Genomic DNA, 12,167 nt, shown 5'->3' on the forward strand with positions numbered 1-12,167 from the left:
ACACAGCTCCTGATGTATCTTAAACCCCTTCTCTCCCCCAGCTGGGGGTCAATGGAGGGCAAAGAGCAACCTCAGGGGCAAGATCTCAAACTCTAAAGTCCTTACTCTGGGTAATCTCTCATTTCTGAGTCTGCAAAAGTGGCTGAAGAACCAGGGCAGACCCACCTCCCACCTGGGCTCCAAATCATCTCACACAGCACCTGCCAAAACCTTGTCAATTATCTGCTGCACACATGCATTTGCATTAACTGTGCCTGTTCTTTTTCTGAGTTATCTGAAAACACCTTTACATTTTCTAGCTGGTTTCAATAATAACTGAATAATAAATAATTTAAGAAAAGCATTTAATGGATGGAGTGGTAGAAAACAGAATGTTGTAAATACAACTATTACTACAACAATAATTAATTGTTGAGGTCTTCTGTAACTATTTGTACCTGTTTTAGTGACTTACAGTATGAGGAAAGAAAGGGTTTGTCCTTTTTTATTCTTTCCATATACATATGCTATTCAGAACAGTGCAACAGATCATCAAAGACAGCTATGGGAGCACTTCTTGTATTCTTTTATTCAGTCTTTTGCTTTCTGCAAATATTCTTGTGGTTTAAATCTCATTCATCATGTTTGTGTTCAGGCTGCAATCTCATCCAACACACAAAGCAGATGGAACTAGGGACTTCCAAAGCTAAATTCATAACTCCTGATATTTTAAGCTAACAGCCCAAAGCCTTCAGGTGAAAGCAGTAATAGATTCACATCCTCTGTGGCTCATAGAAAGTGAAATATGTATAACATATATGACCATTAAGTTGTATTTGTAGGTAGATGAGTCTGTGAATACAAATAATGGGGATTAGCATACAATAGTTAGCAAAAATGTATTTAACGGTCTTGGAATACATTTACCAAGCTTGTATTACTGTTGCTTCAAGCCACAGCCCCTGCTGGGGTTAAGGAGATGTTTTTCTTTTATGAGAGGGAAAGAGCCCTACCATTTGTATCCACCCTAAGTATTCTTCAAGGGAACTTGGAAAAGGCCCTGGTAAGTCCTTACATGTGTTGCCATACCTAAGTCATGCTACTAAGGGTGTCCCAAGCCACCTTTCTGTGCCAGCATGACACAGTTCCAACCATCCAGAACAAACCTCAGGAGTGCTTGGAGCTGCACAACACTTGACAACTGGATGAAAATCATGCTGATTATGGTATCCCTCTAAAGTAAAAGCCAACAATAAACCCAGTAGACTTTTTTTTTTCCTTGCCTACTCTTTATGGTACCTACATTAAACAAAGATAAAGACACTGGGTCCATCTATCCCAATGAAGTGTTGATGACATGACAATTTATCTATGATTGTTTTTTCCAGTCTTCAAGTCAGCACTGGATTTATTTGGGAAAAAAAATAATTACAGGTTGGATAAAGGGATTGAGGCTGGCTGACAAGCATCTTGATGGTCCCACTAGGTGACCAAAAGGATTCCACTTAGCCTTAATCTGTGAACATTATGGCATGCTATCCACACTCCGGGTTATCTGGTGACCTTTACTTCTTTGTTGAACCAACGATGCTCGTAGCCATCAGCCAACATTTCCTCCCCCAGACTGCTTTCACATCTTTCCTCCATCATCTGTAAGGACTTGTAACTTGGATTGCTTCCATTCAGCACTACACCTGACCTTCTGGACTCACGCTTTCATGAGATATATGTAATGCTGCAGCAGCTGCCAATGAAGGTCCTCCCAATACACCTCTTACACTCTTTTCCTTGGACCTTTGCTTCTGCCTCCAGACAGCAACTCTTAATTGTCAATTAATCATAGTAATTAATAGTAACATATCATACAGTATTACTCTGCTGCTTTTACCATCTGAGAGAAGCACTTAGCAAAAATACTGCTTTTTAAACAAAAGACCTGAGAAAGAAAAAACCCTGAGCAGCTCTCAACTGGAGGCCACACAAACAGCTAGATACAGAGACAGTGTTAACTGGGTGTGCAAACAGCCCCAAAAGCCAGCTTTTTACTTGGCTTGTGCTTTCTACTTGGAGGAGAAGTGAGAAAACACTTGAGTCAGCCAAGAGCCCATGACTATTGATTTTTTGAAGGAAATTATCCTCCCAGCTGCAGTGCTTTTGAAAAGTCCACTCTTAAACACTCTTCTCAATTTAAACGAATGGAAATTACCAAAGCTGAAGGCCTTTAACAACAAACCTCTCCAGGATAGATCCACACAGAAAACCTGGAGGAAATCCCTGAAAGGAGATCCTACACTACTCTGCTGAGACTGAGGGTCTGTAAAATCTTCTCTTTTCCCTTCATCAACTTAGGTGAGAAAACAGAGAACTCAGTTTATCTATAGGCACATGCTATTTAAAAATCATTACAGATTTTTCTCCTGAATTTTGCATGCATGTATCTCTGTTTGATAAAATCTTTCTCCTTTATACTCAATGCTTGCCAGTTTTTTGATGCTACGTTTTTAACACAGCACCATCCAGATCTGTATCTCACGTTAACTAGTAGTGTGAAACACCTCTACTGAACATCAGGAATATTAAAGTAGCACAGGAAGCTTTTGGGGACAAATAATAAGGTACATTTTTTGTTTTCTTTTCTACAAGAATTTCCTCTCTTTCTGCTGTTTCAACCTTGAATGTGTATCATATGAATTGCTTTACCCACTGGGAAAACAGATTTGATCCTAACACGGTAACATTAGTGAAATCTCTAAAGAAAGAAATCATGGAATGGTTTGGATTGGAAAGGGACCTTGCAGATAATCAAAAATGAAACATAATGCATATCTGAGAAATTAGCAAACCCAGAATTTTTTTATAATAATTCTTACCTATTTTGCATAATAATTTCTAATATTAACATATGCATCACCCTTTACACCACAATGTGAAGATGTAAATTCCACATCCTTGAAAACTGTGGCAAGAAAAGTATAAAGGTCTTAATTCTTTTCAGTGATTAACTCTCTACCTGTGAACTTTCCTAAAATTTGATGGATATTCACTAAGAATATCTGAATTTTACATCAACATGTGCAAATCAAAATGAAGTTGCAATTTTATGGGTTTAAAAGTTCACTATGAAAATACACTACAGAAGCAACTGGAAGCGTGGGCATGCAGAAATGGCACAGGACCTACCCCACAGAGGGTCTGAAAGGGGGAAACAGAGTTGTTATGAATAGTTAAATGATTATGTATTTTAATACATCTTCAAAATGTGTTTAAAGCCTTTGTCCACAAAAAGTCTAATAAATAATCTAATGAGAAGAGTAAGTACTTTTTCTTTCTCTTGGGCTTTATTTGTATTTACAGGAAAAAAACAACTGCATGTTAGCCATGAATATAGTGGAAGGTACTGCACAAGCCTGCATGCTTCTGGAGCAATTTCTGCATATAAATACAAAATTGAAATAGCCTGTGGAAAACAGTAGCCCAACTGACTTTCTTTGTTAACAACTATATACCAGGGGTCCAATTGCTAAATATTTTGGTTTTTAAAAATAATAGGAGTTAAGCAATTAAATATGTTTAAAAATTTAAGCTATGAGATGAAAAACGAGAACATTCCCCTTGCAAATAAAGTGGATTCCTACTACTCCTTCTTTTTAAGAGGTTACAATCTGCAGTCATTGCTCAGGTAGAGCCCCTATTTAAATCACAAACAGCTCTGTCTGGGGGAAAAAAAGCTGCAGGACAAGGGCCAGTGTTTGCATTGGAATTTGTTAATGTTAGCATAGCTGGCCAAAATCTAGCCATTACAGTAGCTTTGTTGTAAGTTTCCTGGAATTCCCCCTTGAGCCCAACATAAAACTTAGCTATAGTCATCTCTGGAGGAAATGGTGAAGAGGAAGGACGAGCTGGGTCTTTCCAGTGCATTGCCAGGACAAGGGTGATGGGTGTGTGTCACTCTGGTTCCATCCTTTTACCATATGGAACCTGCAATTATTTGTACAAGTCAGGCAGACTTCATCTGGACTATGGGAGAAAAGAGAGGGAGGAAACACAGTCCTCACAGGGAAGCAGCACTACTGACAGAAGACACTTGCCCTATGTGTTACTGCACAGAGGACAGATTTTCCCAAGTGCTCAGCAGTAAGCAGCTCCCAACAGGAAGGCAGGTGTTGCTAAGGACTCTGGAAAATACTAGAATGTCTCTGAGTGCCAAAATGTAGGGTAGCCTTTCTATTTGAACTTGGGTGACTGAAAGCAGACACCACTAATACAGAATTTTTGAGATTACTCAAGATATAACTGCATTGACAAACAATTGAATCCACATCTATGCTGATAAAAGCCAGTAATATCTTTATAAACTATAATAAAAACCAAAATCTATGTAAGAACCTGAACTAGATAGAGGAAGATGCTAAAACTTCTGAGAAAATTGTTAAAAGTAAAGCCACGCCAAAACTTCAAAAGAAGACACTGTGATCAGATACTTTTGAGTAAATTTATTTTCCAAAAATCAGAACAATTCTTGATTTACAGAGGAATAAATTATCTAGTTTGACTTTGTGTCCTACCACATAACTTCAGTATCCCACCTCAGCTGCAGAAGGAGACTTGGCGCTGTACTAGTCCAAAATCTTTGCCTCAAGCTAAATACCCAGAGGAATGGAAATCCAGAGAAAACACCAATTTTTCCCTATTACACTGGTGCAATCAGAGAGACATGTTCACTTTTGCACTAGCACAGTTTCATATCCTTAAATCAGTCATATATTAAGGAATAGGAACTATGAGAAACGACTATTTGGTCCAACATGTTTAAATCCAAAGAACTTCACCTGCTCACAATCTGAAATTGCACAATTCACTGTAGGATCTAAAACTGTTAAGAAATCAAAGCAGACGTCTTCCCCTCTCATGAACAAGCAAGTCTCAAAACAATCAAGACCTAAAAATGAAATGCCTGAGTTATTTAGACTAGCATACAAACTTAGATCACAATGATAAAGCTGAAGTTAATCAATTTAATTTACTTCTTAAAGTGCTTTGTCCTACACAAGAAGTACTGCACTGCATTGCCTACTGCAAAAGGAATGGAGGAACACAATCTTTCTTATTAATCCTCTGAAATGAACATTAAATTATTTCTATAGGTTACTATAAAGCTTTTGAGTTTAAAGTTTTAGTCAGTCCAGTAATATGCTAGGACAAAAGTCGTGTTTAATGCCAGGGAAATGAATACTCTGGATTTCCAGGGTAAAACTGAAATGGAAATAGAAATTTTCCATTTCCATTTCAGACTGTGTCAGTGAAGGCCCTTCCTCTATTTTCTGAACAATAACCTTGAAAATTAAAACCAGACTCTGATGGATTGGAGATATTGACAGTTGATCTTCTCTCTGTTGTATGGCTATTTACAAATATCACATTTAGAGCTATGAAGCTCTTTGAATATGGATGTTATTATTATTATCTCTTAGAAATATACAGAATCCTTCTTACGGCAGATGACACCTGAGTACACACACGTTCTTTGATTCCATCAGCAAGTGCTAATATAAAAAATGTTAAGAGAAATTGTTTTCAATAACTGGAGTCTAGCTTGAGATAAATTCCATGTATTAAAGCAAAACACTCACTTCAAAGGAATTGTTTGTAAATGAACCTATTTAAAAGGTTAAAATTTAATCCAGTCCCATCTTTCTAGCCAACTGATACGCTGTTTGCTTTTGCAGTTAAAAGCTGACTGTATGGTAACTTCCAACACACTCCAGACTGCATCCTTGGGAATACTGCTCCGCTCTTGATAGCAAAACACCATTCAGCTGTACGAAAACTCACTTTCTAAATAAAGAACACCACGGTTTTAAATGACACTGATTATTCAACCAAGGTTACGCTTTTATCGCTAAATTGAATTGTAATTATAACGCAGAATTAATAACCAAATTTAATGAAAATCCCATTATGATGCAGCTGAGTAAATCAAAGTTGAAACTCCTGTAGGGGTAAAATGACAGATAGTCACAATATAAGGGCAATACTATGTGTGAGTCTATTTCCTCAGCTTTCTGGAGTTCTCAGCAGAAAGTTAACTTCAAAATGACATTGCTTCTCCTCTCAGTAGCATGCACAAGCCCAGAGACAAACACACAGAGAGATGAGGATGACAAAGGAGGCTCCTGTATGTCCTCAGGGCTGCCTCTGACCTCTGTAGATCTTCCTCAGAAACTGCATTCCTACTAGTGAGGCAGAATCAGGCCCTCCAATTTCAGGACATAAACCTCACATGAATCTAGAGGGCACAAAAGTCAAAGACAATAACTCTTGGAGAAAGAGGAAAGTTATTCCAAGACACAAAATTTTTAAGTCCAGTAGGCTTCTCATCCATGTGGCACATAATAAACAAGGTTATGTTTTAGGGGATTTGCATCTACTGGGATTAGAATCTAGTAAGAATGGAACTGTGCAAAAGAGGAAGGAAGTGTCTCATTATCCCTAAATTACACTTATTAGGTATATATTCATCTCAGAATACACAAGAAGTCAAACAGACTCAGAGAGAAAAGCTTAGCTTTTAGTATAAAACACTAATGAAAGACTAGAATCAATCTCTCTTCATCCCCTTTAGCCTAATTCTGTGCAAGAACTCCAAGTTGCTACTGATTAAGGATTTTTGAAACTTCAACAGAAAAATTGTCAACCACAAGACAAGAGCTAAAGGGAAATAGCTCTTTGTAAAATTATAGCACTACCTCTCATAAGCAATCAAGCATGTTTAATGTTGACTGTGTTGCTGAGATATACTAGTGTACTATATCTGATGTAGTATATAGATGGTGCACGGAGGGAAGAAAATTATTTTGCATTCAGCTAAAGAATAAATATATAAAATCCTCTCCAAAAATCAATATATTGCTGCAACATCTGAAATCAAATTCAATGCAGGTAAATTTCTAATCATGAACAGAATTTCCTGCTTATAAGTCGCAAACCAATGTATGCCAATAGACAAATGTTTCAGCTCTGGTGTATTGTGTTCTGATGAGGAAGAATCTTGTACTATTCATGTTTTGGAATAATTTCAGTTCTGTCAGTAAGAGGGATTCTCTGAATAATGTATGTAGTGCAAAAGAAATGAACAGGGTTTAAATAAAACACGCAAATGTGAAGGGAAAAGAAAAAGGACTGAAATCTCCAAAGTGATATAGATCAGATCAATTTTGATAACTCACAACAGATTCTATCTGCTAAGGCAACCTGTTTCATATGCATTCAAGATTTAAAATAAAAATACTAATCTTCTATGTTTTTTAGAAGAAAACAAAAATGCATAAAATAACCATTGGAAATTAGCTATGACATTGAATACACAAAATTATTCAAGTTCCAAAAGTACTCCTGGGTGAACATTTTGATGTATGATTTTTACCTAGTGAAAAGAAAAAAAAATTAAAATTAAAGTTTTGCCAGTGTTGCAGTGAGTTACCTGCTAGTATGCCATCCATAGTCCTTTGGAATAATCTGTCTACTCTCCCTGACACATGCAAAGGGTCAGGCCCTGAACCTTCACAAGTAACCTCTGCAGCAAATGGAAACAGAAACAGACGAAACTGGTAATGTCTCAGAGCTTTATGCTTGAACTCACATGAATATTCATCTCGGTCCAGCAGCTCTAAGGCTTTTGTACTGTATATTTGGGGACATGTGCTCTGAGTAATTTCTACGCAAATAGCAAGGTCCAAACCCACTGTTTCACAGCGGTTCAGCAAAGAGTTTTCATTTCATATTATCATAAAATCACTTAATTCAGAGCTGATGGTGGGGGTTTCTTTAATTAGGTTAGAAAAACTCACACATCTGCGCTTTAGAAGCCTCTGTCAAGCCAGCGAATTCAATCACATGGAAGCTAGTGTCCTCCAGCTATCAGACAATTGATTTTTGCAGGACTCTGCTCACACTTAGCTTAAGGAACATAAGATATGTTCATTCAGTTGTCAGTCGGTTTGCCTACATTTCATTAGGAGAATATCTGTTGTTTAAAAAATTTTCTTCAGTAATAAAATGATTTTAAAAAGAAGTAGTCAGATTATTGGCACAAGACTGCAAAACGTGAAATAAATGCAAACTTGGACTAATGCAAAAATATGTATGGATTTAAGTGGCAACTAGAAACAAAAAAATAAGGCCTCTAGGAATACTTCTATTTAATACAGACGTACAGAATTGTATGAGCATACACACACATAAGCATATAAATCTAATTTTTCCTTTCTTCTCTGCCTCCCCCCATACTACAAGGATTCATCATTTCTAAAGCCATTAAACACTTTGGAACCAAACTGGCTTCAGCTTAAAGAGGAAAAAAAAAAGAATCAGGTTGTGAATCACTATTTTTATAAATGACAGCAAACATAATGGGAGAGGTGTTCCTCAGTTAAATATAAGACAAGAATAACACAAGGTGGTTGGAATGAGAGAAGAATCTGCAGCAAATAATGCAAATGAGCGAAGTTTTGGGAAAACACTATTTGAATTTAAGGTGTTTAGTTTTACACAGAAAAGTGGTCTAATTTTAGACAATTTTAAATTTGTGCAAATCAGAATTAATTCACTAACATTCCAATTGAAAGACTAAGCAATATCCTTAATCCAAAAAGTAACAATAGCCTGAGAAATTGTCAGAACTAGATGAATAGGCAGAATCTAGAATAATTGACTTCATCTAAAATTACTGATTTTAGTACACAAAAATTTTAGTCCCATCCTCTTTTACTAAAAATCTAAGTTTAAAAAAGGTACTGTGTCATTGGTCTCCATGGAATAAATACTGTCAGTGCTTGCAAAAGTTGACATGGGCTGTAATATTTTCTCAATGAACTACACCTGCACAGACCTGATTCAGGTTCAAAGCATCTTTTGAAATGTTTTTACCTTTTGGAATTTGATACTGATTTCAACGCTAAGCACAACTAATACATTGCTTAATACAGAATTCACACTTTATGGGACATCAGTCTTCCCTGCATAAAATGAATGGAGCCATCTTGGCAGCTCAGAAGCTTTTCCTCTTAAACAAGGTGGCAAGGTCATCTGAAACTTGAAGTAGCAAAGACTCGTATAAATAAATTTAGCAATCATGCAATAAATTATTCATGAGAACTGCACAGCATATTGTATGTTTACATATTAAAAAGTGCCACAGAGATGGCAGTGAGAAAGTGAAGAAAAACACAGCACGTATTTCAAAGGCACGATGAACACTAAGGCATTCTCCAGTACGTTTCTATTTTAAACTCGCTCAGCAATGTTGCTTAGTGCATCTACTTCCAGAGGCAATTCAGTCTTGAATGAAGAGGAGGGATTCGAAAACTTAAGAGCTACAGAGGAAAACCTATAGAGTCCTGAAATACGAACATCAAAGTAGTAACGCTACTACAGTCTTCAGTTCTGCCCCACTGTATACCACTGTCTTACATAATAACATGAATTCCTTTTAAGCAGCCAGAAATACACAAAAAGAAATAGAAATAATGCTTTGCCCCTCTCAGAGTTTAGGTGCATCTAGCATGTGTTTTAACCACTGGTAAAGACCCTGAAGTGAAATGTAGCAAGTTCAGCTAACTATATGTCACTTTCTTTTTTAATAAAAAATAAATTAAGTGTTACCTCATTTGTTAAAGGCATTTCTTTCTGTGTCTTCCTCTCATTGTGTATGTGCATCTGTGTGTATGTGGGTGTGTTTGTGTGTGTTTATAAAATATATAGTAGGACGAGAATATTTGTTCCAGTTGAGGTGGTCTGTGAAATCAAGTAGATCAGATACTAACTTGATTTGGCACCAATGTATGGATGCATAGAGACATATCCACAGGATGTATGCATTACGAAATGGTAAGAGACATTTACAACCTAGAATATAAGAGCAGGGCTGCCTCAAGTGACATCACCAGATCAACTGCAGCGTCAAGCAACTCAGATATATTATCCTGCACACCACTGCTTCCCTGTCTCCTTTCCAGCCATTAGAAAAGCATTTGGGAGCACAAACATTATCATACATTTTCAAATACACGCAAGGCACAACATGCACAGAAGCAAACAAGAGTTTAGTGTGGGGTTTATGCACTTATTGAGACATTCATCATTTTTCTTTACAACAACAAAATTAATCCCCACAGACCACCAGGAAGCAAGAAACTACAGTAATACTGTAGTTTACTTTTTACTAAAGTAAATGTCACATCAGGTTAGTCAACAGAAGGCAGGAGAGGTGATTTTGCTCCACTAAGGAACTAACAAGGGCTGCTACCCCTTTTGCTCTTCTGCAAAGGGTATCTGTACCGAAGACAGACTTCCTGATGTATTTATAATGCAAGACAACGATGTGGTCTCCTGCAATTTATGCCTAAAGTGGTGTGATCAGTGGCATGTTTACTTACAGGCATTTGTTACAGCGAAGCTGTTAGCTGTTTCAATGTTGTCTACATGAGGAACCAAATTAAAAGGTGCTTCGGATGCATTGGGGCTGGTGTTATGAAGAAAGATTGCTAATCGAAAAGCAGTGTATTCCTGATCTGTGTTCCTGATGAAGAGACCACCTACAAAAAACAGAAAAAAAAAAAAAAAAAAGCAAAAAAGCAAAAGAAGCTGGGTAAATCATTTGCAAGCTACTTACTGTCTCTTAAGACTGAGCAACTGTCTCTCCCAAAGCTGCACAGTAAGGCAAGTCCTACGACTTTAATGGGTAAGGAACTAATCATATTCATAATCACAACCACTGCCTTTAAATCACCGTCCTCAATCGATTTTAACCTCCCTGATGCATCCAGGCTTCTTTTCTGACTTCTCGGTTTTCAGCCTTTCATACATAAATACCCAGATTTGTCATGATTACAGTGACCTTTTAAAGTGTTTAGCCTCCATCTCCCCGATACCGAACACACTGGTAAATCAGCTGCTCAACAGCCTCTCACATTAAGTGGCGGGCTGATTAAGCGGAACGATGCTTTCTGGATTAAAAAAAAAAAAAAAGAATACCAACTCGGCATAGGATAATCCTCACTGAAGAGGACTATAATGAACTTTGCTCCTCTGCAGCCATGTGCAGGCAAGGAGCAGCTCAGCCTTATTAGCAGCATCTTTACAAGTCCACAAGAAATGATGCAGTGATGGAGCTGAGCTGGAAAGAATTCAGATAGCTGCGTCCCATCCGAAACACATCCGAAAAGAGGGAAGCAAGAAGCGATGGGAAAGGGGTGAGGATGGGGCACAGGACTACAGGGAGACACCTACAAAACCCTAAACTTTCCAACTACAGAGAGGAACGAAGGATGGTGTAGCCTTTTACCCCCCCCATCCCTGCCGGCTACCGCAACCTCCGGTGCCCAGGACTCGCCATTCCTTCGAGAGTCAGGAAAAAAGCAAGCGGAGTCGGAGGGGGCTGAAGCAGCCAAGGGGCATCAGCCCCGAGCCCCTTCCTGCCCTGCCGATATCGCACAGCCGGGGCTGGAAGGAGTTCTGCACAAGATGAGCATCCTCCCTCCCGCACGCGAACGCACCCAGAAATATTTACACACACAGACACACGGAGGCACACATACAGAAACACGAGGATGATTCGTGCAGGCACGGAAATGGGATGGTGCTGGAGGAGAAATCTGCAAAAACTGCCTTCAGAGCCTCCTTCCAACTCACTTCGCAAAGGATTGAACCCCTGGACACACGCACGCAGCCCAATGCAGCGCTTACCTATTTGCACGCTGCTAGGAAAAGCTCCCATTGCTAGTCCCCAAAAGCCAGAAAACAACAAGACAAGCTGTCTGCAAATTATCCTCATCTTCTCTTCTGCCTCTCTGTCTCGCCTTCTCCCGCTCGCTCGCTGGATGCTGCTCAAAGAGGCATCGAGGGCGAGGAGGATACACACAAAACCAGGAACGAAAAAAAAAATTATAAAAATAAAAAAAAAAAAAGAAAAAAAAAGGAAAAAAGGGGGAAGGGGGAGAAAAAGAGAGGTTTCCTCCTTTTTCTTTTTTCTTTTCTTTTTTTTTTTTTTTCCTGGTGGTTTTGTTTTAGAATTTGTTCGCTATCCCCTCCCGCTCGCGCTCTGCCTCTCTCCCGGCTGCCGCTTCAGCAAGCCATGCCGCCGCGGCGGATTTTTCCCGCAGTCTCCATCGCCGGGGAGCGGAGTGTGTCCG

General features: G+C 38.5%; 1 protein-coding gene across 1 annotated transcript; it reads right to left on the reverse strand.

Annotated features, from left to right (window-relative positions):
• Positions 1–4,531: 4,531 nt before the first annotated feature.
• LOC131574182 (glutamate receptor 4-like) lies at positions 4,532–11,921 on the reverse strand. Its single transcript, XM_058828594.1, has 3 exons — positions 11,722–11,921; positions 10,413–10,571; positions 4,532–4,918 (listed from the first exon to the last, which is right to left on the reverse strand). The coding sequence occupies exons 1-3, from the start codon at positions 11,807–11,809 to the stop codon at positions 4,758–4,760; spliced, it is 408 nt and encodes a 135-aa protein (XP_058684577.1). The 5' UTR covers positions 11,810–11,921; the 3' UTR covers positions 4,532–4,757.
• Between the last annotated feature and the right edge of the window lie 246 nt (positions 11,922–12,167).

This window comes from Poecile atricapillus, chromosome 1 (genome assembly GCF_030490865.1).
Source record: "Poecile atricapillus isolate bPoeAtr1 chromosome 1, bPoeAtr1.hap1, whole genome shotgun sequence".
In the NCBI taxonomy this organism is placed as follows: Eukaryota; Metazoa; Chordata; class Aves; order Passeriformes; family Paridae; genus Poecile; species Poecile atricapillus.

What these genes read in the sequence shown, in the direction of transcription:
- LOC131574182 (XM_058828594.1), bottom strand. Translation starts at nt 11,809, where the DNA reads ATGAGGATAATTTGCAGACAGCTTGTCTTGTTGTTTTCTGGCTTTTGG. An exon ending in TCCTAGCAGCGTGCAAATAG is followed by an intron (nt 10,572 to 11,721) that starts GTAAGCGCTGCA and finishes TGTTTTTTGTAG; the next exon opens with GTGGTCTCTTCATCAGGAAC. An exon ending in CTTCGCTGTAACAAATGCCT is followed by an intron (nt 4,919 to 10,412) that starts GTAAGTAAACAT and finishes TTTCATTTTTAG; the next exon opens with GTCTTGATTGTTTTGAGACT.